Source organism: Carcharodon carcharias, chromosome 20, assembly GCF_017639515.1.
Source record: "Carcharodon carcharias isolate sCarCar2 chromosome 20, sCarCar2.pri, whole genome shotgun sequence".
In the NCBI taxonomy this organism is placed as follows: domain Eukaryota; kingdom Metazoa; phylum Chordata; class Chondrichthyes; order Lamniformes; family Lamnidae; genus Carcharodon; species Carcharodon carcharias.
The window spans coordinates 21,611,574-21,638,259 of record NC_054486.1 but is presented as its reverse complement, the minus strand read 5'-3'; the positions used below and the strand labels follow the sequence as shown (position 1 = coordinate 21,638,259).

Genomic DNA, 26,686 nt, shown 5'->3' with positions numbered 1-26,686 from the left:
GCGGGGGACTTCAACACCCATCGCCAACAGTGGCTTGGTAGCATCACTAAGACTGAGTTACTAGACCGGGTCAATGGCAAGTGGTGAGGGAACTAAGAAAAGGAAAAAACATACTTCACTTCATCTTCGCCAACCTGCCTGCTGCAGATACATTTGTCCATGGCAGTATCGGTAGGAGTGACCACCACGCAGTCCACGTGGAGACGAAGTCCCATCTTCGTACTGAGGATACCCTCCATCATGTTGTGTAGAACTACCACCGTGCTTAATGGGATAGATTTCAAACTGAAGACTGGGCATCCATAAGGTGCTGTGGTCCATCAGCGGCAGCAGAATTGTACTCGAGCACAATCTGTAACCTCATGGCTCGGCATATCCCCCACTCTACCATTACCACCAAGCTAGGGGATCAACTTGGTCCAATGAAGAGTGCAGGAGGACATGCCAGGAGCAGCACCAGGCATACCTAAAAATGAGGTGTCAACCTGGTGAAGCTACAACATAGGACCACGTGCATGCCAAATAGCATAAGCAACAAATGATAGACAGGGCTAAGCAATCCCACAATCAATGGATCAGAGCTAAACGCTGCAGTTCTGCCACATCCAGTCATGAACGGTGGTGGACAATTAAACAACTCAATGGAGGAGGCGGCTTCACAAATATCCCCCATCCTCAATGATGAAGGAGCCCAGCACATCAGTGCAAAAGATAAGGCTGAAGCATTTGCAACAACCTTCAGTGAGGAGTGCCAAATGGATGATCCTTGTCAGCCTCCTTCGGAGATCCCCAACGTCACAGATTCCAGTCTTCAAATTCGATTCACTCCATGTGATATCAAGAAACGGCTGAAGGCACTGGGTACTGCAGAGACTATGGACCCTGATAACATTCCGGCAATAGGGTTGAAGACTTGTGCTCCAGAACTTGCCGCGCTCCTAGCCAAGCTATTCCAGTACAGCTACAGCACTGACATATACCCGGCAATTTGGAAAGTTGCCCAGGTAGGTACTGTATATAAAAAGCAGAACAAATCCAACCCGGCCAATTACTGACCCATCAGTCCACTCTCAAAAATCAGTAAAGTAATGGAAGGGGTCATCAACTGTGCTATCAAACGGCACTTGCTTAGCAATAACCTGCTCACTGACGCTCAGTTTGGGTTCTGCCAGGGTCACTCAGCTCCTGATCTCATTGCAGCCTTCGTCCAAATATGGACAAAAGAGTTGAACTCCTGAGGTGAGGTGAGAGTGACCATCTTCAACTGCTTCATCAATGACCTTCCTTCCATCACAAGGTCAGAAATGTGGATGTTCGCTGATGATCGGTGGAGGCTGTGGCGTAGTGGTATTGTCACTGGACTAGTAATCCAGAGACCCAGGTTCGAATCCCGCCATGGCAGATGGTCAAATTGAATTCAATTTGAGTTAGAAAACCATGAATTATGTTGATTGTCGTAAAACCCATCTGGTTCACAAATGTCCTTTAGAGAAGGAAATCTACCATCCTTACTTGGTCTGCCCTAAATGTGACTCAAAACCCACAGCAATGTGGTTGACTCTTAACTGCTACTCAGTTGTATCAAACCGCTAAAAAAACATCAATAAGGAGTGAAATCGGATGAACCAGCCTGCGTCGACTTAGACACCAGAACCAATGGCAAACTCAGCTCTGTCAACCCTGCAAAGTCCACTGTGGGCTAGTGCCAAAATTGGGAGAGCTGTCTCACATACTCATGGAATCATACTTTACAGATAATGTCCCAGACACCATCATTGCCAGCACAGGTGTTGGCACAGTGGTATACAGTTGGGTGAGAGTTGCCCTGGGAGTCCTCAACATCAACTCCAGACCCCATGAAGACTCATGACACCAGGTCAAATATGGGCAAGGAAACCTCCTGCTCGTCACCTTCTACCAATTACAGCCTTGGTTCAAACATGGACTGAAGACCTGAACTCAAGAGGCGAGATGAGAGTGACTGCCCTTGACATCAAGACAGCAACTGACCAAATGTAGCATCAGGGAGCTGTAGCAAAACTGGAGTCAATGGGAATCAAGGGGAAAACTCTCCGCTGGTTGGAGTCATACTTAGCACAAAAGAAGATGGTTGGAGCTGTTGGATGTCAATCATCTCAGCTCCAGGACATCACTGCAGGAGTTCCTCAGAATAGTGTCCTAGGCCCAACCATCTTCAGCTGCTTCATCAATGACCTTCCTTCCATCATAAGGTCAGAAGTGGGGATGTTCACTGATGAATGCACAATGTTCAGCACCATTCACGACTCCTAAGATACTGAAGCAGTCCATATCCAAATGCAGCAAGACCTGGGCAATATTCAGGCTTGGGTTGACAAGTTTCAAGTAGCATTAACACCACACAACTGCCAGGCAATGACTCTCCCCGACAAGAGATAAACAAACCATCACCCATTGACATTCACTGGCATTACCATCGCTGAATTCCCCGACTACCAACATCCTGAGCATTACCATTGACCAGAAACCAAATGGGACTAGCAATATACTGTGGCTACAGAAGCAAGTCAGAGGCTAGGAACCCTTCGGCAAGTAACTCACCTCAACAAAGCCTGTCTACCATCTACAAGGCACAAGTCAGGAGTGTGAAGGAATTCTCTCCACTTGCCTGAATAAGTGTAGCTCCAACAACACTTGAAGCTCAACACCATCCAGGACATAGCAGCTCGCTTGATTGACACAACATCCACAAACATTCACTCCCTCTGACATCGATGCACAGTGGCAGCAGTATGTACCTTCCATAAGATGCACTGCAGGAATTCACCAAAGCTCCTTAAACAGCACCTTTCAAACCCACAACCGCTACCATCTAGAAGGACAAGGATGGCAGGCACATGGGAACAGCACCACCTGGAAGTTCCTCTCCACGCCACTCACCACCCTGCCTTGGAAATATATCACTGTTTCTTCACTGTCGCTGGGTCAAAATCCTGGAACTCCCTCTATAACAGAACTGTGGGTGCACCTACACCACATAGACTGCAGCGGTTCAAGAAGGCAGTTCACCACCACCTTCTCAAAGGCAACTAGGGATCGGCAATAAATGCTGGCCCAGCCAGCGATGCCCACATCCCACGAAGGAATAAGAAAAAAAAGCACTCTTCTATTTTATTTATCCCTCTTATATCTAGTTTCCCCTTAAGCACATTCAAGCTATTCACCTAAGATTTGCCATGTGGTAGCAAGTCCCACATTGCGCCACTCTGTGAGCGATGAATTTTCTCCTTAATTCCTTCCTGGATTTATTTGTGACTTTCCCATATTTGTGGTTCCCAGTGTTAGACTCCCTTACACACGGAAACATCTTCTCTTCAACCGCTTCATAACTTTAAAAACCTGTGTCAGGTCTTCTAAGAGAAAATTGTCCCAGCTTGCTCAGTCTTTCCTGACAGTTATAACCTCTCAGGCCTGGGATCATCCATGTAAATCTTTTTGCACCTTCTCTTGACATTTAAACATTAACCCAAGTGTCAGAGGTCGCTGGGTGAGAATTTGCCACCATGTTTTTTTTATGCAAGGTTAAAACAGAATTTTTTTTTATCAGGAATGGTCAGACTCTTTCTAGGTGTTATAGTGCTGCAGAAGATTAAATTAAGGATGTAGTCTTGTACCATGTGCCAAACTAAAAAGAAAGCTTACCCATGTGAAATGGGCATGAGTGCCCATGTCCAGTGGGTCACCCTGGTATCTGGTCTAATGCTTTCATTGCTTGGCTAATAGCTGGCCAAACAGTGTTTGCACCCAGCAAGCAGGCAATCAACCTAGTGCCTCGCACACTAGCAAGACAAGGCTCTGTGCCCATCTTTCTCACTGGCCCGCTCCAATGCTGCCCTATCTGCCAAGGGCATGAGGGAAGTGAACTCAAGAGTGCCTTTGGCAAAGGTTGCGCTTGGCACTCAGTCAGGAAAACAAAACATGCCCTCGCCCTCCACTTAAAGAAAACAAGAACCAGGAAAAAATAAATAAACTGTTAAGATAACCAATCAAATACAACTGTAGCACACAACTGATCCTGTGTGCGTGGATGAACAAACTGCTCTTTATGCTGCACTGAACAGACATCAGGCTCGTCTGGGGGCCTGTACTCACAGCGGTTCCCAACAAGATAAGCCAGCACTAGAATAACACCAGCGCCCCCATCCCCTTGGGACACCAGTAAACATACCAGCTTCCATTAGAGGGGGCCAGTACATATACCAGCAAGTATACACACACCACTCTCACCATCAGGATACCAATACCCATAACAGCACCAGCATAACATAGCAACTCCCCTGAGGATAGTAGTACATACTCTAGGGCCAGAACACACTCCAGCTCTCATGATTAGGACACTGGACAAATACCAGCATACACATGCTTTCCAATTTGGGAGGGCTAATACATACGACAGCTCCCACCAGGAGAGCAGCACACATAGCTGTACCAATCTAATACATTAGCACCCATCAACATACCAGTTTTCACCATCAACATACCAGCTCCCATTGGAGAGGGCCAGGAAACACAGCAGCTATCATCAGGCAGTGGAATATATACCCAACCCAGTTGGCTTGTTGGAGAACTTCAGAAGACAGCCACAATGGGTTAGGACAGGACATTTGTAACTTTTCCAACAATCCAACAGCTTTGTAGTCACTTTTACAGCTTTTTAATAAACATTTTTGTATTAAATTGAATTCAAGATCTCAAACTTTCCTGGTGAGATTTGAACCTGCACTCTCTGGGTTGCTAGTCCAGTAACATAAACACCACACAAGTACATTCACTATAAGAGAGTGTTATGCTGCGCAGATAGTCACACTATTATACACAATGTCAAGACCCACAGTTCACAGGATCATAGAATAATGGAAAGATACAGCACTAAGGAGGCCATTCAGCCCACTGTGCCTATTATGCAATATGAAGCAAATTCAATAAGTGGTATTATTCAGGAGATACCCAGCTCAGTACAGGGCATCAGAAGAGAGCCTCTCATTAGCACACTGCATGTGTTCGAACATGCCCAGTACCACACACACAATACTGCCCACCTCAGTAAAAATGGGCAATGAAGAACTGCTTGCATAGCAACCACAGACCATGAATATCCCACTTTTCAGTGCCTCACCAATTTGAAATACAACCACTGCCCTCTTCCTTTCCAGGAACAGGAGCCTGATCCACAATGACCATCCACAATGGATGCGACAACAGCAAAGGAGTGAAAAGAGCCACTCTGGGCTGACATCCAGTTGGTCTCTGAGCATGCTCAGGAGTAGGAGTAAGCTGCCATTTTGGACGGGGATTTATTAGACACGTTTCACTGAAACAACAGATCTGTACAGAGCAGTCCCAAAGGTGCTCATCAGGAGACTGTCCCCATTACAATCAGAAAGCTGTCCAAAGTATTTTTTGGAGTTCTTTGCACACTTTCTTCCCCTCCTCTCTGGGTAAACACATGGGCAGTACTAGTCTGTATAGAGCAGAAAGATCCCAGGTTTGGATTTCCAATCAGCAATGACGAGGCTGAATTGAGTCAATGTGATAGGGCCTCAATAACCCAGGAAAAGCTGCCCAGTCCCCTCCCTTTTATGACTAACTAGCCATCACCATCCCAGAATGGATGAGAGAGAGGTTGTTGGGTGACAATGGCATCAGATTTAGTTGCAACACCCCGCAGTTGAATACTCCACTTCATGCACACAAAAGGGAGGCACTAGGGTACTGGTGTCCAAATAACTGCCCTCAAACATGAGTTATACATTCAGGGTGGTGCGGGGGCTGGGGGTGGGAGGGGAGGAAGCATGATGGCTCGTTATTAACTAGGTGTCAGCTCACTGTAACAGACAAAGAATTTAAGAAAGGAAAGGAGTGAGGGAAGGAAGAAAGGAAAGAATGAAGAAGAAGAATAGGGAAAGTGAAAGAAGGACTTGTAATTATGTAGTGCTTATGGCCTCAGGAGGTCTTAATGCACTTTGCAGTCAAATGAAATATTTCTGAAGTGTAGATGCTGTTGTAGAAAACACGGCAGCTAATTCGTGCACAGCAAGATCCCGCAAACAGCGATGTGATAACGTCCAGACAATATGTGCTAGTGATGTTGGTTGAGAGGAAAATACTGGTGAGGAGAACTCCCCTGCTCTGCTTCAAAGTAGTGCCATGGAATCCATTACGTCCATCAGAGCTTCAGTTTAACATCTCATCCAAAAGACAGTGCAGCACTCCCTCTGTACTCCACTGGGAGTAGCAGGTTGGATGTTGCATTTTAAGTTTCGGGAGTAGGACTTGAACCTTCAGTTTTCTGACTCAGAGATGAGAGTGTTATCACTGAGGTAAATGGAGCATTTCCCATCGACGGAATTACTACCAGTCGTAGGGATCAGTCTGTTGTGATAACTGGGCTTAACATGCTTGCAGCACTCTCTCAGCTTTGTTGGCGATTCGTCTAGACACTGGAACACGGTCATGACGTCAGCTGTTGAGCTGTCCCTTTAAGGATACCCCCCAGGTAATTGCAGCTTGTTTGAAATTCCAGACATTAATTACTGGTGGCAAATTGCTTTATGCTCCAGGTCAGAATGAACCTGCAACTCAAGGCTTGGTTCCCTTTCTCTTTCTTTTGTGAAGGTTGCTTCACTTCCGCAAGTAACCTCTGGATGTTGTACACACCTTGTGCTCGATACAAGAATTTAGAATTCTATCTATCGATCTGTATACCGATAAATTCAAGGTGCAAAGGGTATACAGTTATACAGAACAGGGCCGTGATATCTCATGGGAAATATAAACCATCAATTTTCTGATGTGTGGTCATGAGCCCCTTTAAGGTGAGTTGATGTTAAATGGTTAGTTCATTCAAAGGTTATTTACAATCCTGGCTGAAGATCAGACCCTAGATTTATTTGTGGGTAGATTAATTAAGAACTTGCGGAAATTGTGGCTCCAGCACTTTCTGTTCCTGGAGCATTTTCTATGTGCTATCTGCATCAGGTGACACTTGACACTGTGCTGTGACAGCCAGAAAGCATGGACAAAAATAATGCTTCTGCCATATTAGAAGTGGGTCTATATGGGCCAACACTATAAGAAATCCACCAAACATACTCCATCACTGTGCCAATATACTTCTTGTGTAACACTCATAAGTCACCACCTCAAATTATACTCATTACCCCATCCCTGGTGACTGATCTGTCACCAGCAGTACTTCACATCCTTATATAGTACAGCTCAATTTTTTATTCAGATACAACTCAAAAGCTCTAACTGTGCCATTGAGAAATTTTACCACTTCTTCTGGGAGTAGTGCAAGATTCCATGCACCCCCCATTACACTTACAGAAATCCTAGGGAGATTGAGGCAGCCTATTATGGCTGTATACAAAATAACAGGAGTATCAATAAACTCAAACCAAAAATGAAGCACAATCTCAGCACAGGGCTCCAAATCCCTTTCCATCCCCCCACTCAGAATTCCAAAGTTCTTCACTTCTTCCCAATCAACCAAAACCTTTCCCATACACTCATTTATAGGCTCTCCATGTACTGAACCCCTTCCCATTCACTCCCACTGTGCAGAATCTCTATGACCAATGCCTGCTCCCATCCCTTCTGAATGAGACAAATCCCTTCCCGCCATTCCAATGCATACAGAATTCCAAAAGGGCACAGACCCTCCCCCATTCCTTCCTCTGCACTGAAGAGTCATAAGGACTCGAAACGTTAACTGTTTTTTTTCCTCTCTCCACAGACACTGTTAGACTTACTGAGTTTTCCCAATATTTTCTGTTTTTGTTCCCATTCCTTCCAAATTGGAGCAGGAATCCTTTCATCCATTACCATTTGTGTAGAACCTCAATGAACCAAAACCTTTTTTTTAACCACTTTCATAGTACAGCAGCACATTCTTAAACAATTAGAATAATGTTTCTCTCGGTTTTTTTTAAAAAAGAATTTGATTTTGGTTAAAGGGGAATACTGTTGCTATGGAAATAAGCTTCACAGAGGGGAGCCGCTGAGTCTCCAATGGATTATCAAACAACTTTAATGCAGAAAGCATTAGCCACAACAGTCTTTGTTTAAGAGTAACCTAGTCCTCCTGAATATCAGAAACACTTCCCCTTTAAGATCGATATGTTGGATGACTAAAGGGGCAGCTGTATATGTTTATAAATGGGCCATTTTGATCTGCAGTTGACAGAACTCCTGATCCATGCAGAAGTCTTCCTGTTTAACTAGCTTCATCAGGATTGAGCTCTTTCTGAATAAATGGAATCACTGAGAATTCCAAAGGTGAGTCTTTAAGACAAAAAAGATCCAGAGGAGACTTATTCTTAGGGAGCGAGCTATGATGATCTGGAATGTACTGCTCAAATCAGTAGGTGGAAACAGATTCATTAGTAGCTTTCCGGACGGTACTGGATATATACTTGAAAAGGAGAAATCTGTAGGACTGTGGGAAAGGGAAGGTGGGGAAGATAGCTTTTCCAAAGAGCTGGCACAGTCGCAATGGGCCGAATGGCCTTTGCCTGTCCTGTATCATTCTACAGCTTAGAGCAGAATGGAGTTAAAAGTTGAGGGAGTGTCCCGGGTCATCCTGTATCAGCTCTGGGGAGCGGCGACGTTTACCAGAGACAGGGCGAGAAAAATAAATCAACAAACAAGCTCCAGTTCCCCAGCGTAGGGCACAAGGCTACGTTTGTCCACCCGCTTTATCGGGAGCTCAAACGCATGCAAGGCAGGTGACCCGACTGGCATCCCCTGGCACAGTCACATGCCAACCATTTGAGGTGGTCCATCAGCAACAGCGTGATATATAGAGAAAAAAAGGCAGCGAGCTTTGGCATTTTTCACCCATTACTCAGGCACCGTCAATAGAGACGCTCCCTTCTTCCACCATCCAGCTTTCAGTGATCCAATACCCACAACACGTCGGTTTAGTAAGACTGAACTAATAGCAGCTTTGCTAAGTATACAGCAAAATTACACAGACACTTGCTCAGGGACTATAAATGTTCTGTGACTTGGGTTCGAGACCCGCAGCTCGGGGTCGCACACAATCTATCGCCGCAGCCCTCAAATCAAACCATTAAACCTTCGTTAAGATGAAAGAGTTTGTACCGCAACCCTATTAGCTCAGGGTGAGCTGGGGATTGTGCAGGGGTCAGACAATTCCAACCCAATACGCGGCTGACGGAGACTGGATCTGACACCAATGCAGGAACAACTGAACTTCCAGCGCAGAGAGAGAGAGACAGACAGAGAAATACACACACACAAAATCTTACCCAACCACTTGGTGATCCTTCTGTTCAAAGTCGTCATTGACACATCCTCACATCCAGGAAGTTTGGAAAACAATCCCTCCCCTCAAATTGGGGGGGGGGTGGGGGAATAAACTTGGAGTTAAATAAGTAGCCCCTCTGCTTTCAATGGAACTCTTCTGCCTCGCAGTCTGCCTCAGATTTGTGGTGTCAGCTCACTCACTCTGGCTGAGCACACTGAGCTCCCTCTCTTCCCACTCTCTGTCTATCCTTGAACAAGGTGTGGCAATGACATCACAGCACAATCACCTGTCTGCTTCAGGTCATACCTGAATGCACAGCAGCCAGCTTTGGAAAACCAAAAGAGGAAGTCGACTCGCTACTCACAACCCCACCACTAAGCCCTTCATTCCGCCCATCTCCCAGAAAAGCTCCCTGTCATCAACATACCACAGGCCTGCCCGTCTCTCGCTTGGACACCTGATTACCTTATTTCCTGGAGTGGAAGGGAGTTTAAATTGGCATCAGGTAAACCAGGGGAGACTGCCTCTTTCTATACTCAGCACAGCACTGGAATGACCCAAACTGATCCCCCCACCCACTTATTCTTATATTTTGAATAGCTACTTGATCCAAAAGGTGTCAGCTGGGGATCAGTGGGTAACAGTCTCATCTCCAAGTCGGAAGATCGGGGGTTCAAGTCCCACTCCACGGTGACTTGAGCACCAATGCCCCAGGGCTGAGACTCCAAGTTGAAGAGGAGCTCTCCCCAGTGTCCCAGCCAATATTTATCCTTCTACCACCACCACAAAAACAGACCATCTGGTCATTGATCACATTTGTGGGAGTTTGCTGTGCAAAAAATTGGTTGCCGCATGTCCAACATTATAACAAAATACTTCAATTTCATTGGCTGTGAAGCATTTCAGGATGTCGTGGGGTCCTGGCAGGCATGGTAGAAATTCTCATTTTTTGCTTCCCCTCCCCCCTAGAAATAGTCTGCCATCACACTGCGAGTCCCTTCAGGTGGAAAGGAAGGTCGGTGGTGAGGGATCTAACACAGTTGGGGTGAAAGAGGGTCACCGAGCGATATTAATGTCTCACCTGGAGTGGAGGGCGGGGGTCTCAGGGGTGGGACGAGGCTCGACAGCACAAACGAGGTGCATTTTCCTCAGGGAGGCACACGGTAAATCCCCTGTGCTTCAGCTTTTCTCTTTGAAATATGAGACAAACCTTGAAGCTCATGTCATTGTGACTACCACAATTTTAGCTCAGCAATTCTTTCTTAAAGTGGCCTTGGCACACTGATGTCGAAAGTGGAAAGGCCCAATTCAGCCGGCAGCCTCTTTTGCTTTTGCGTCAGATGGTCATGGATCCACAGCCCACTCCAGAGACTTGCGCATGTAATCCAGCCCTGTGCAGTACTAAGGGAATCCTGCACTGTTGAGAGGTGCCTTCTTTTTTGCTGTTTTTGGGAGCTTGCTGTGCACAAACTGGCTACCGCATTTCCTATTGTGCAACAGCACCTACACTTTCAAAGCACTACGTTGGCTGTAACATACTTTTGGTGTGTTCTAAGGTGCAGAACGGCACTATATAAATGCAAATTATTTTGTTTTGCAAGAGGTATCTCCAGGTGAGGGAATATCCTTAGGCAGATTAAAACCAGGCCTGTTTAGGACACCAACTCCCAAGTTGTTTGCCCTCCGTGGTGCCTCTCAGGGTTGCCAACCCTCCAGGAGTTTCCTGGAGTCTCCAGGAATCGAAGACCAACCTCCAGGACACTGCTGTGTGCAGCACAGGAGAAAAATCACCTGGACAATTTTACGTCATGTTCTTTGAACATTTCTCTTTACCAAAATATTGAAACTGGCGGGGGGGAAGGATGTTTGGCTGACAGTCAAGCATCATCCAATGGGGTAATGAGCTTTTTTGTTTTACAGTTGGTATAGGAAGGCAGTGCATCAAAAGGATAGATGAGTTGGTCGACTAATGGCTGAAGGATGGGGCAAGTCATGTGACGAAACCTCCAGGAATACATTTAAATCACAGTTGGCAGCACTAATCTCTGTCCTTTCTTCGCTTCCACAATGTATGTTCAGCAAGGCTCCACACTACAGTCTCTTGGTGGGGGGGGGGGGGGGGGGGGGGGGGGCGGAGGGAAGTGAGGGACTGTTAATTACTCTTTAAAAGGAAAACAAAAATGTAGGGGGTGCCTCGCAGTAATCCCACACAAGCACAATTAGACAAATTCCTGGCCAGGGGATTGAGATCCTCACTGCCTTAATTGTAACCACTTTTAACCCAAGCCAAATTGTTGGGATGAAAGAGCTGATTTCAGCCGTCAGTTTAGACGGTCTCCTGTGAACTGGAGTTCCAAGTAACCTCAGACTTGACACAATTCCCAGTGGACCCAATTTCCCCTCATGCTGCACTAATGAGGTACCGTTATTTGGGAATGAGAACAAATTAAAGAATCTGCATTTCCATAGAACCTTTCATGATCTCAGGACATCCCAAAAAGCGTTTTATAGCCAACTGAGTGCTTTTTGAAGTGTTATCACTGTTGTAATGCAGGAATAAAAACAGAAAATTCTGGAAAAACTCTGCAGGTCTGGCAGCATCTGTGGGGAGGTCCACATACTACCAGACCCGCTGAGTTTTCCCAGCATTTTGTGTTTTTATTTCAGACTTCCAGCATCCGTAGTATTTTGCTTTCATCATTGTAATGCAGGACATGCAGCAGGAAATTTTCACACAGCAAAATCCCAGATAATCAATTTTTGTCATATCAGTGCTATTGGTTGAGGGATAAATATTGGCTAGTGCAGTGGGCATAACTTCCCTGTTCTATTAAATAGTGGCATTGGATCCTTTACATCTGTCAGACAGGACAGATGGGGCCTCTCAATTTACCATCACATCTTTCAGACTGAGGAGATAAAGGATGGAACATTAAATCACCACAACCCTTCCCCCTTGTGACCTACACGGCACAGGAAGATTCATCTGTCCGTGGGAAATCAAAGAAAATATGGCAGAAATCGAATACCTCAGGTCCTGCTGGCACGTGTTCAATATCAGGGTTTTTTTTTTTTAAAACTGAAGCCCTCCTCATTTGCTTAGTAGTTTAAGGTTCCATGTTTCTGCTTAACAAAGAGAGTGGATTGCTCCCTGTGTCCTGGCCAACATTCCTCCCCCATCCAAAATCACCAAGAAAAGCTGTCCAACCATCTTGTTTATGGGTTCTCGCTATATGTACAAAATGGTCGCTTCAAAACTGCATTGTGGGAAGCACCTTGAAACTCTTGATAAAATTACGGGTTAAGTACAAAAGTTACAGAGCGTAAGGAGTTCCCATGGTATGTGATATTCTCGAGGTACATGTGAGTGGAAGACAACTTTGGTGCGAGTTCCACCATTAGTAATTTGCACGTGGGCTGGAACAAGGGAGTGGAAAAAAATCAAATGATTCTGTCACTTGCCAGACTCTGGTGTTGGGCAGACCGCTATGTGACTCCTTTCCGGAGGGGCTTGAACCTAGAACCTTACCATTCAGCAGCGCGGATGTGCCATCGCTGAGCTACTCCTGGCATATTGTACAGTCCTGCGACCAGTACCTGTTGGGCGTCTGAACACCACATCACTCTAAACAAGGACAACACCACCACACCTAGGTTCACACTGGCATAGTGTGGTGGCCCTTGTGAAAGTGACAACACGTTGCTGGGTGAGGGTCAAGGGTCAAAGTTTCATACTATGGAGAACCTGGATAGGCAGGAACGTGGAGTTCAGGTCCAGTATCAAGCCATGATCTTACTGAAGGGTGGAACAGGCTCAAGGGTCCGGCTGGCTTCCTTCTGTTCCCATTTTTTATGTTCAAAATGCAAAGAGAGGGCAGACCAGAGTTGCCGTTTAAATGAAAGAAAAGGAATTAGCTTTCAGTGTTATGGCGCTGACTTCTGGGGATTCTACAGTCATGTTTGAAGTTATTTACTGTTCAACTTTTTAAATAGGCTTCACTGGAAGGGCCAATTTGAGCAGCCTCTGGTCTGTGTTGTGTGTTCTTGTGTTGTGGGATCCCACACACAGACACGCAGGAGAGTGTGAGTGAGGCCACAATAAAACCTAGAGAGTTCCGTCTGTTTGAACGTGGATCTCGTGCTGCCCCGAGGTCTTTTTGTGATTCGATATCAACTGTTCAGCTAATGTGAGTGAACTGTGAACCCCTCAGTGGGGGTGGGGGTGGGGGTGTGGGTGGTTGCCATTTTCTTTGTGCCTCCAGTTCCTCACAACGAGGCTAAACAACAAAAGATTAAAATCAAAAGACTTTTGCAACCTCAGTCTTCCCCAGCTGCTTCACAGCAAATGATGCACGAGTCACTGCTGTAATGTAGAAAATGCAGCAGCCAATATGCATACAGCAAGCTCCCAGCAACAATATGATAACCACCGAATGGTTTGTGATGTTGGTTGAGGGATAAGTATTTCCCAAGACACCAGGAATAACTCCCCTGCTCTTTGTCAAATAGTGCTATAAAATCTTACACATGCACGTTGGAGAGCAGGCCGGGCCACGGTTAACATCTCAGAAGACAGCATCTACAACAGTGCAGCAACCCCTCAGTACTGCACTTGGAGTGTGAGTCTGAATTATGTGGTCACATCTCTTGAATCTTACCCTTCTGACTCAGAGGTGAGAGTGCTATCATATCAAGGAAACTAAGATGAAAATTCCAACTGAATGACTCAAATAGGAGAGTTGAGCTTTAACTGAAGGAATGTATTTTTAATCTTGAAAGATAACTAATATTTGTTAGCGTGCCCAGTGGGTAGACAGAGAAGCCATTTTAGTTTGCTCTTAGTGGAGTCTAGGAATTCAGTCAGAGCAGACTGGAGTTTAGTTCAGGGAGGCCCTAGTTTATGGTACCCTGCATTGTTAGAAGGTCTACTCATAAAGCATCCAGAAAAATCCACTCCATCCATCTCCCTACCTCTGTAATCTCCACAGTGGCATAGCAGTATTGTCACTGGACTGGTAATCCAGGGAACCAGGGTTCAAATCCGGGAATTCAGAATTCAATAAATATTTGGAATTAAAAGTCTAATGATGACCATGAAACCATTGTCGATTCACTAATATCCTTTAGGGAAGGAAATCTGCTGTCCTTACCTGGTCTGGCCTATATGTGATTCCAGACCCATGGCAATGTGGTTGACTCTTAAAAATTAGAGAAGGGCAGTAAGTGCTGGCCTAGCCGGCGGCACAAAAAAAACCCCTCTGAGATATCTGTGCTCCTCTAACTCTGGCCTCTTGTGCATCCTCAATTATAATTGCTCCATCATTGGTGGCCATGCTTTCAGTTGCCTAGCAACTAACAAATATTAGTTATCTTTCAAGATTAAAAATACATTCCTTCAGTTATAGCTCAACTCTCCTAGTTGATTCGTCTCTCTGCTGCCATGCTTTGCTTCTTTAAGATACTCCTTAAAACCCATCTCTTTGGTCATCTGACCTTTTCCTTCTGTCATATTTTGTTTTATAATACTCCTGTGAAGTGCCTTGGGACATTTACATTCCATTAAAAACGCTACACAAGCTGTTTTTGTTAACACTGTTATCTTCTCTTCATCTCCACCTCCCTCCTCCTTGCTGCAGTCAAGCTTAGCATTGTCACCTCTCCTAGCTTGTCCAGGAGTCTCCTAGAATTAATCTCCCAGGCAGAGCCGCGAGCAACCTAGGCAAGAAAGGACGGTTTCCGCACAAACTAGCAACAAACAGAGGTGTCACAGGATGTGACCCCCCCACGCCCCATCCCAACTGATGACATCATATCATAGATAGGGCTCTTTCTGGGGCACAGGAGATTGTGGGCACTGTGGCCTCCATTATCGACCAATCGCCGTGAGGATTGATAGATCAGACAACCAATGTGGTAACACAGTTGGAGGGAGATGAGGTACGGCTGGAGCTGAGAGTTCATACAATGAAACCTCCCGGAATATGGTCCAGCCAGAGTCAACAACCTTCAAATAAGCTCCAAAGCGTCTGGATTTCAGGGGCCAATTCCAAATTTTAATGCCTCAGGCAGAATCACTAAAATGAGATTGCAGCTAATATTACAGTTTCTGAGGTTCCTCATCCTGCTCTGGTGAACAGGCAAAGGGTTTATAAAGGACACTAAAATTAGGGTTACACAGCCAAACCACATTCATTTGAATAAAATCTGCCTTGATTTGAATAAAAGGGAATAAAATCTGCACTTAGTTGAAGTTTATAGAACAGACAAATGAGAGAAAGGCCTTTCCCTTTGTTAAGACAGTTGACACAAGCACAGGAGCTCCATCTGATATTGCTTCTTTCTGCAGTTGCACATCACTAGACTGCCCTCCATCCTCAAACATTATAAGCCAAGCTTATGTCAAAGGAATATGTACTTCAAGTCAATTGTCCCTGGTGCTGTCCACATCAGTTGATGAGATTGTCTGGTTTGGACACAAGAGTTGGGGGAGAGACTTCAGATACGTAACTCTACAGAGACACATTATGGTGAGAGGATGTAACTACAGCACAATAGTTGACATTGCAAAACCAAACTGGACGGTATTTCCATAGCAGTAGTTACGTCTGACTGTGCAGCACTCCCTCAGCACTGCACTGAAGTGTCGGACAGGATTTTGTCCTCAAGGCTCCATAGTGGCGTTTGAACCCACAAACCTCTGACTGACAGTAAGAGGGGGGCTACCGAGTGAGCCAGATGTGCTTGCAGGTGAAATATAGGGTTGTCAACTGTGATTAATTGTATTCCACGAGGTTTCATCACGTGACTTGCCCCCACACTCTTGCCATTACTCGGCCAACATATCCATCCTTGTGATGCACTGCCTTCCTGTGCCAATTGGTAAGCAAAAGGCTCATTACCCAATTGGATGATGCTTGACTGTCAGCCAATCTTTTTTCAGCCGTTTTCAATATTTTCATATCTGATATAAATGTTCAAAATAAAAAATAAGTATTTTTTAAATGTCTGTTTGATTTTTCTCCAGGGTTGCACACAGCAGTGTGCTGGAGATTGATCTTCAATTCCTGGAGATTCCAGGCCAAACCTGGGGGTGTTGGCAACCCCAGTGAGATACCATAAGCATGCTATCAGGAACTGATACTGTTGAAGAGTGAAAGAGAGAGAGACAGAGAAAGAGTGAAAGAGCGAGAGACGTGAGAGAGTGAAAGAGAGAGAAAGAGAGAGAAAGAGAAAGAGTGATAGAGAGAGAGAGAGAGAGAGAGAGAGAGATTCCAGCCAAGGACCACGTAATCTTTCAAGCCCTATAACCTCTGGCAGGATTTACAGGCTCACCTCCAAAGTTTGTCGTCATGCGGTTTTAACTGTCACACACAATTAACACGATGTCAAAACAAAGAGAGGGAGGAAAGGAACTGTGTCCTCTTCAGAGATACATACAGCAGCTGAACAAACCGCTTCCCACACCTAAACAAGCCAGGTTTGCCTTTGAGTTTCAGTTGCTGTGCTTTTTTTCCACAAATCACTGGAGCAAAGGGCCAAGGCTCACAATGCAGAGCACAAGGTCGTCTGCAAACGATAGGATTGAAAGTGAGGTGAATCAGCAAGCAGTGATAATTAGATGGCAAGGCTGGATTGTGAAGGATTAAGGGAGGAACACAAGGCATTTGCAATTATTTTAAAACAATACATTTGTACGTTAACCGGAGGCAGCTCAATAACAAAAATATTTAAGTCAAAAACCATATGCACCAAGCGCCTCACAGCAGTAAGATCCTCCAGATTTCAAAATCCCATAGATTGTATTAAGGTGGGAAGACCGAAGGAGTTTAAGGAGGCACCAGAGAGCAGAAGGTGGTGTTACGACTTTAAAGTGGTGTTTGCCGTGGGTCACCCTCCCAGACAGACATTCATGGGTTCAAGCCCCACTCAACCCACTCCAGAGAATTGAGCTAACACTGCACTGCCGAGGCAGTTCTCTGTTACATGAAGCATTAAAGCAAGCCCCTGCCTGCCCTCTCAGGTGGACGTAAAAGATTCTGTGACACTATTTCGAAGAGGAACAAGAAGTCCTTCCCCAGTGTTCTGGTCAATGTATCCCTCAATCAACATCACCAAAACAGATCATCTGATAACTTATCTCACTGCTGACTGTGGGAGCTTGCTGTGCACAAATTGGCAGCCGCGTTTCCTACATTACAACAGTGACAGTACTTCAAAAGTACTTCATTGGCTGTGAAGCAGTTTGTGACTTCCTGAGATTGTGAAAGGCGCGATATAAATTCAAGGCATTCTTTCTATTGACAGAAGCAGAAAGATATGACAAGGTCCCAATTTTCTCTGTTATTAATACCCACGCCTTCAGTCTCACTCACAAACTCCTTCACCAAACCGCGTTGCTGCTTAAGGGTTTAAGGATTTGAGCCCAGGCTACTACAACAACACTTCAGTTCCCCCTCCCAGGCTATGGGAGGCAGGGAAAACCCAAGCCCTCACCAGTGGATGGGAGCCGTCCTTGCTACCTGATCACCACTCGAAGCCCCCTAGTCATGTGGACAAATTGATCCACTAACTGGTTCCAGCGCCGCCCCCTTAGTCGAATGGCCAGCTGACCCTCATGCATAGGTTCATGGTAACCTGCAAGGGGGTGAACCATACTCAGCAAGGAAGTCAGTGCCCTCAAGAAACGAGGGAAGAGAAGAAAAGAGAAGTTAAGCAATACCTTTGTGCAGATGGTTCTCGTTGTTTTGACTGTGCTCGCTGGCACCGAGTGTGCCTCTGGCACCGCCTCTCCAGCTCCGTCACACTGCAGCACAAACAGGTTGTTCTTGCTGGCTGTCGTGAGGCACTGTGAACAGCTGACGGTACCAGGCAGTGACTGACACAAGAGCCCTCCGTCAATACAACATTAACCCTTTCCAGGGCCAGAAAACAGTGACATTCCTTTCACTGCACCTTGTCTCCCACCCACCCCCAGCACCACAACCCTTCCCAATTATTTTTCTCATTGCAAATAATGTCACGCAGTGACTCAGTTGATAGATGCACGTGTGTGTGTGTGTGTGTGTGTGTGTGTGTGTGTGTGTGTGTGTGTACGTGTGCGTGTACGTGAGTGAGTGAGTGCGTGCATGTACGTGAGTGAGTGTTTACATGTACATGAGTGAGAGAGTGTTTACGTGTACGTGAGTGAGTGTACGTGAGTGTGTGTGTATGTACGTGAATGTGTGTGTATGTACGTGAGTGTGTGTGTGTGTACATGACAGTGTGTACATGAAGAGTGTGTACGTGAGAGTGTGTACGTGAGAGTGTGTACGTGAGAGTGTGCACGTGAGAGTGTGCACGTGAGAGTGTGCACGTGAGAGTGTGCACGTGAGAGTGTGTACGTGAGAGTGTGCACGTGAGAGTGTGCACGTGAGAGTGTGCACGTGAGAGTGTGCATGTGAGAGTGTGCACGTGAGAGTGTGCACGTGAGAGTGTGCACGTGAGAGCGTACGTGAGAGCGTACGTGAGACCGTACGTGAGACCGTACGTGAGAGCGTGTATACGTGAGTGCGTGTATACGTGAGTGCGTGTATGCGTGAGTGCGTGTATGCGTGAGTGCGTGTATGCGTGAGTGCGTGCATGCGTGAGTGTGTGCATGCGTGAGTGTGTGCATGCGTGAGTGTGTGCATGCGTGTGCACATGTGCATACGTACAAGTGTGTGTATGTGTGCGTGTCTGTGTTTACATGTGCACATGTGTGTGCGTGCGCACACACTCAGTTAACTGAACACAGCCAGAGCTGCATCATTGGAGATCGTGAGGAGAATATAAAATACTGGACACTGTTCTTGGCTGTTCCATGCTGTTGGAAAATATATAAGAACATAAGAAATAGGAACAGGAGTAGACCATTCGGCCCTTCGAGCCTGCTCCGCCATTCAATAAGATCACGGCTGATCTTCCTGTGTTTCAATTTTCACATTCCCATCTAACCCCAATAACCTTTGATTCCCTTGGCTAACAAGAATCTATTTAACTCTGCCTTAAAAATATTCAATGACCCCGCCTCCTCCACCTTCTGAGGCAAAGAGTTCCAAGTCGCACAACCCTCTGAGAAAAAAATTCTCCTCATCTCTGTCCTAAAAGGGCAACCCCTAATTTTAAAACAGTGCCCCCTAGTTCTGGACTCACCCACAAAAGGAAACATCCTTTTGACATCCACCTTGTCAAGGCCATTCAGGATCTTGTATACTTGAATCAAATCACCCCTCACTCTTCTAAACTCCAGTGAAAACAAGCCCAGTCTGTCCAACCTTTCCTCATAAGACAACCCACTCATTCCAGGTATCAATCTGGTAAACCTCCTCTGAACCGCCTCCAATGCATTTACATCCTTCCTTAAATGAGACCAAAACTGCACACAATGTTCGAGGTGCAGTCTCACCAATGCCCTACTGAAGCATAACATCCTTCCTTTCATGTTCAATCCCTCTCATACTAAAGGATAACATTCCATTATCCTTCTTAATTGCTTGCTGTACCTGCATACTAACTTTTTATGACTCATGTGCTAGAACACCTAGATCCCTCTGCACCTCAAAATTATGCAGCCGTTCTCCATTTAAGTAACGCATTTTTGTTCTTCCTGCCAAGGTGAACGATTTCACATTTCCCCACATCAATGTCCATTTGCCAGATCTTTGCCCACTCACTCAACCTACCTATATCCATCTGCAACCTCCTCATGTCCTCTTCAGAACATACCTTCCTATCTATCTTTGTGTCATCTGCAAATTTAGCTACCATGTCTTCACTCCCCTCATCTAAGCCATTGATGTAAATTGTAAAAAGTTGAGGTCCTAACACAGACCTCTGTGGGACTCCACTTGTCAACACTCCCCTTGTTGAGCAGAGGATCGAGGTAAACTGTGATGGCTTCTGTGGTCGAATAGCTCATAACTGTTTTGGCTAAACTCATCCACTCAGTCAGAGACCTGCAAAACTGCGGTCTAGTAATACTGATCGGACCAGAACAGAGGAGAAGAGGGTGGGTGGGTGAGTGGAGGATTCACTGGAAAGGGCAGAAGATAAACAGGGACAATTGGCTTCCCAAGCTGAAATGGGGAGGTTCCCTGTCATGACAGATCACAGCCTGAATTACTTATGAGCATATTGAACTATTTTTGAGGAAGACGTAGGAATTCCTATGTGATTATACTTGACCAACTAGTCCAGAAAGGCCCTGGAATGTCACACCTAAAAAGGTGTCAAGGCCCACTTCAGACAGAGACACTTGAAAGGGAGAGATGCAATGCAAAAAACTGAACTTTAACCTCCTGTGGTTGCGAAAACAATGGGGACTGATTACCACATCTCAGCAGAAATCATCTCCAGTTGAGTGATATCTCAGAATATGGAAATAGCCTGAGTTGAAAGGAAGCAGATTCTGGGCAAAAGACACGTTTGTTTTTCCCTTCCAGGAACACACAAGAAGAGGGGTTAAAAAGCTAACTGCAAACCTGATCTGTGTGATCTAGTTCTGGTATGCTTGTGTGGGCTGTGAAGGTCACAGCAGAAGAATAGCAACTAGGCACTCAGCAGCTTGCAGGTAAAAGTCCCTCTCTCCTCGCTGTTTGTAGAGGCAAGTCACAAGTCAACAACACAGTCGAGAAGGAAACAGGACAACTCCTTCAGCTAACCTGTCGAACCAAGAATCTCCAAACCAACTGCTCAACTGCCAAGGTCAACTCTACTGGAATCACCCAATTTAACAGCTACAACATTTCGCCATCTATACCGCACAGACAAGCCAAAGACTGATTCATATACTTTTTAAAACTTTTATATTTGAACTCAACTTCTCATTTCTGATCTGTGTGTATGTGCGTTGCATTTTTATTATTTTTTCCTCAGGTTTTAGTCACTAATAAACTTACCCTTTCTTTAAATCAAGAAAGCCTGGTTAACATAAATACATCTGGACTGGGAAAAGGTATCCATGAGGACTGGAACCTTTTTTAAATTAACCTCGTCGTGACCAACCAGGGGTGCTGAATAAATAAGGGGAGCCAGTTCATCCCTCAGGAGAGCGTTGTAATAGTTGAGTCTGGAGTTAACAAAGGTACAGATGAATGTTTCAATTGTCGATTAGCTGAAAGGTGCTATGTAAGTGCAAATCTTTTTGTTTAGCTGGCACTTCCCTCCGTCTCTCACCAACATCCTCTTGGAAAGATTTTGCCAGGCTTCAGATGCACAAGGCGCCTCTAGGTGACCTGACCCAGGTCTTTGCACCTGGACAATGAATTTGCTGGCTATTGAGTTGAGGAGGGAGGCTACCCCATCTTCACGCACTAGCTAGACAACCCACACACTCAGCGGAAAGCCCAGCCAATTCTCTCTTGATCCCAGGGAGGCACTGAGACCAGGACCATCCATTTCAACACTCCAGGAGGTATTGAATCCAAGTGGTCAGATCAGGCAGCTAGGTCCTGGATGCTGTGGCTTAGCCATCAGGCGATGAGGGTATACTTGCTAATGTTCATAATATATAATAAATACACACTAATACAGACTACACATCTGCTCAGCTGACACACAAACAGTAGCCACACAAGGCCTCAAGACAGTTTGATCAATTTGCCACTTTGAAAGAACCATTGTACACAGGCTGAATTTTCATTACCCCCCCCCCACCCCCCAACCCTCTCCACTTTTTCTCTAAAGACTCTGACTCTCAGTTAGGATGTCAGCCATGGCTCAGTTGGCAGCACTCTCACCTCTGAGTCCGAAGTTGGAGGGTTCAAGTCCCACTCCAGGATTTGAGCACAAAAATCCAGGCTGACACCCCAGACTGAGACTAAGGGAGTGCCGCATTGTTGGAACTGCCGTCTTTTGGTTGAGACATTAAATCAAGGCTTGCCTGCCCTCTCAGTAAAAGATCCCATGACACTATTTCAAAAAAGAGCAAAAGAGTTATCCCAATGTCCTGGTCAATATTTATCCCTCAATCATCACAACAACAAAAAAAAAAATGATCAGATTATTATCACATTGCTACTTGTGTGATCTTGCTGTGCACGCCAGGTTTCCAACATTACGATAGTGTAGTAACTGTAGCTATAAGGAACGTAGTGACTGTAACTTTAAGACTGCTGCTGAAGCCCTGTAAATAAAATTCACTGTTTCTTATAAGAAACCTGTCCAGAAAATCAAGTCTGTAACAACTGGCGACAAGGATAAATTAGTTCCTGCACTGTCCCTCACCCAGTGAATGTGAGTATCTTGTTTTAACTAGAAGAAAGGAAAACATACTCACTAGGTATGCTACTTTTTGGCAGGACCGACACCTTCGACTCATCCACAGAGGATTGGGTCAATATATAGAAGCCTCGGTCTCTTTTACCAAGCAAGCGAAATAATGGCGGAGGAGAAAAGGAAAGCAATTCTTCTAAGTGCTTGTAGGGTTAAAACTTATAATCTAATCCGTAGTTTGACGGCCCCAAATGCACCCGATTGGAAGACCTTCAGCGAGTTGTTAGATCTCGTAAAGGGTCTTTTTCAACCCAAGCCCTCCGTAATCATGCAGAGATTCAAATTTAATTTGAGAATAAAAGCACCCTGGGGGAGGCCATAGCAACATACGTAACAACATTGAAACAGCTAACTGAACATTATGACTTTGGGGAGACCCTAAACGATATGTTAAAAGATCGCCTGGTCTGAGGTGTGCACGATGATGCCATTTAATGACGGTTATTAGCTGAAGTAAATATTGATTTTAAGAGAGCATTGGAAATAGCGCTTGCGATGGGAAGCGCCAAGCGTGGTTTCGCAGGCCCTACAGTGTGTACAAAATGGCACCGTTTTCCAGTTGGGGTGGGAACAGACTGCTAGGTATGGCACAGAAACCAGGGAGTCAGCCACAAAGCAGGAGACAGTGCCTGCTACCCAAAAATTTTTTTTAAAAATATATAAGAAACAGCTCAGCAGCAAATCTGAAAATGAATTGCTTCGGTGTGGAAGTAACCATATCCCTGAAACTTGCCGTTTTAAAGAGGCGGAGTGCCATTATTGTCGTAAAAGAGGCCACATACTGAAGCAATGTAACGGGAGATTGAGACAGGCTCCCAGGCTGCAAGCTAAACTGATTGAAGTACATAATGTGGAAGAACTAGAAACTGCTAATTCTAATGTTTGTTCTCTATTTAATGTGAAAGTAGGGAAAACAGAGCCAATCACTGTTACTCTGCAGGTCAATGGAAAACCTTTGATTATGGAAGTGGATACCTGTGCATCAACCACTGTAATGGGGGAGCACACATTCAAATATTTAAACAAAGATACTCAACAATTGAATATGGAGCAGTCTTCAGCCAAATTGAAAACGTATACTGGTGATGCCGTACAAGTGAAAGGTATCACTACTGTACCTGTTTATTACAAGCACCAGATAGCAACGCTCCCTGTGATTGTAGTGGAAGGTGAAGAACCAAGTCTTCTAGAACATGATTCGTTAATAGAAATTAAACTAATTTGGTCTGAAATTTTCCAGCTGAGAGTTAGAGGACTGCCAGAGCTGCTGAAGAAATATGACAAGGTCATTCAAGAGGAACTGGGGAAAATCAAGGGCCTGCAGGCTAAGATCTATGTTGATTCTGAAGCAACTCCTTGTTTTTTTTAAAGCCAGGTCTGCGACTGGGAGAGAAGGTTGACACTGAATCAAACCATTTAGAGATGCTGATTTTCAGAACGGGCAGCACCCATAGCCCTTGTCTTGAAATTGGATCAGACCATCTGTATATGTGGGGATTACAAGTTAAAAGTAAACATGGCTGCCAAGTTGGACAAGTATCCTATCCCCAGGATCGAGGATTTGTATGCCAAGTTAGCAGGAGGGAGAACTTACACTAACTTAGATATGAGTCATGCGTATCAGCAGCTGGAACTGAATGATACATCCAGAGGATATGTAACCATAAATACACACAAAGGATTGTATCAATACACACGCCTGCCTTTTGGTGTTTCTGCAGCCTATGCGATTTTCCAGAGGATGATGGAGAACTTGCTGTAAGGACTACCTCAAGTCATGGTCTATCTGGACAACGTCCTAATAACTGGGTTAACAGGAACAGAATGCTTGCCTAACTTGGAAGAAGTCTTAAAATGATTCTTGGAGCAGGGGTGTGCTTGAGAAAAGAAAAGTGTACCTTTCAGGCAAGTGAAGTCATTCACTCGAGCCACCAGGTGGATGCCCAAGGGTTACACCCAATAGAAGAAAAAGTTAAAGCTATTAAGGAGGCACCCTCGCCTACAAATGTTTCAGAGCTCAATTCATTCTTGGGAATGGTAAATTATTATGGTCAATTCCTACCCAACTTAACAACAGTCCTAGCACCTCTACACACATTATTAAAGAAAAGCCAACATTGGTCTTGGAAGTCACCTCAAGAAGAAGCCTTGACGAAAGTTAAACAGCTCTTGCACTCTTCAAACTTGTTAGTACACTACAACGCGACAAAAGAATTGGTGCTAATTTGCGACGCATCCCCCTATGGCATGGGAGCGGTACTATCTCACATGATGGACGACGGTTCAGAAAGGCCGATAGGCGATGGACCCAGAACCCTCTCTAAGGCTGAGAAGGGTTATTCACAAATCGAGAAAGAAGGATTGTCGATTATTTTTGGAGTTAAAAAAAATCCATCAGTATATATATGGTCGAGAATTTAGTACTGTATCTGATCACAAACCGCTCTTGGGTCTGTTTAGCAAAGAAATAGCTATCCCTTTCATAGTTTCCACAAGAATTCAAATATGGGCATTGATGTTATCAGCATATGAAAATACTTTTATGCAGAGACCAGGGATGCATATAGCCAATACAGATGCCCTAAGTCGCCTTCCTTTGCAGGACAGCGTTGAACATGCTTCAACTTGCCAAAAGATTGTATTAGCAATGAATTTCCTGGATCCTTTGCCAGCTTGTGCAAGACAAATAAGAAACTGAACCAACCCTAGTCCAGTCTTGTCTAGAGTATGAGACCAAGTATTGAAAGGATGGTCCCAGGAACCAGCCCCCGAAGAATTGAAGCCATTCTTCACTCAAAGGAATGAATTGAGTAGACATGATGGTATCCTATTATTGGGTGCATGAGTTGTTGTTACTTCACAAGGAAGGGAACCACTCTTAACTGAGTTGCATAGCGCACATCCTGGATTTTCCAAAATGAAAATGTTTGCAAGGAGCTATATATGGTGGCCAGGTGTAGACAATGATGCAGAAAAAATGGTTAAACACTGTCTCCCGTGCCAGCAACTACAGAAGTTGCCTGTTGCAGCCCCACTGCACCCGTGGGAACTGCCTGGTTGACCCTGGGTGAGACTGCATATAGATTAAGTAGGTCCATTTCTAGGCAGCATGTTTCTACTAATAAATGATGCACGTTCCAAATGGTTAGAGGCATACAAAGTTAGATTACCAACATCCAGTGCGACTATAGAAAGGTTACACCAAAGTTTTTCTACACATGGATTGTCCGAAGACACCGTCTCAAACAATGGTACTACATTTACTAGTGTTGAATTTCAAAGATTTGTGAGCCTAAATGGTATTCAAACACGTAAAGACAGCACTGTATCATCCATAGGCACAATTCCTGTTTCACTATAGGACGACCACCCACACACGACTACAGGCTCACGCCTTCAGAATTACTTATAAAGTGATGTCTACATACAAGATTAAGTCTGGTACTTCCCAATTTGAAGAGGAAGGTAGAGAACAGTCAAGGTAGTCAAAAGTGACTCATGATTTGCATTGTCGAGAGCAATAATTTACTGTCGGTGAAACGGTATTTGTACGAAACTTCAGGTAACCAACTCAATCCACCACCAGTGTAAATAGTTTCTGTGACTGGACCGTTGTTGTACCATGTAGCAGTGAAGGACCCAAAAACATGTGGATATTTTGATAGGAAGATACCCCGATTTCCACCTGTGACCATTGCAGAACCTGTGGTCCCCGTTGTGATTGATCAACCAAGGATAGACATACAGGATGTCTCTGTTGGAGGGGATAACACTGAACTACCTGTGCCTGAGAAGTAACCTGATGTTGCTGTGGTTCCAGAAAATGAAGATTCAGTAAGAGATTCTAAAGTCGTGGAACTACCATGTTCCACCCGAATCAGGAAACCAGCTGAGTGACTGAACTTATAATTTCATAACCCATGTATATATTTGTAATGTCATGAATGTAGTTGTTCCTGTAAATACAAATTGTAAAAAAAAATGTAAGTGGGAGGAATGCAGGAACTGCAACTTTAAGACTTATTGTACTGTGTAGTATCACGTGGCAGTGTGAACGAATCAGCCCAAAGCACTGAGAGCCTA

General features: G+C 45.0%; 1 protein-coding gene across 4 annotated transcripts in view; it reads right to left on the bottom strand.

Moving 5' to 3' along the window:
- Nucleotides 1-26,686, bottom strand: part of LOC121292469 (pleckstrin homology domain-containing family G member 3) — a 198,184-nt gene that overhangs the window by 87,703 nt on the left and 83,795 nt on the right. Inside the window, exon 1 of one of the 4 annotated variants that reach the window (XM_041214443.1) lies at nt 9,315-9,560. The exons of the other annotated variants lie outside the window; for them this stretch is intronic. Within the exon in view, the coding sequence (XP_041070377.1) occupies nt 9,315-9,351 (37 nt within the window). The 5' untranslated portion in view covers nt 9,352-9,560. Of the gene's footprint in view, nt 1-9,314; nt 9,561-26,686 lie in introns of those variants that run through there. 4 annotated transcript variants of the gene reach the window in all.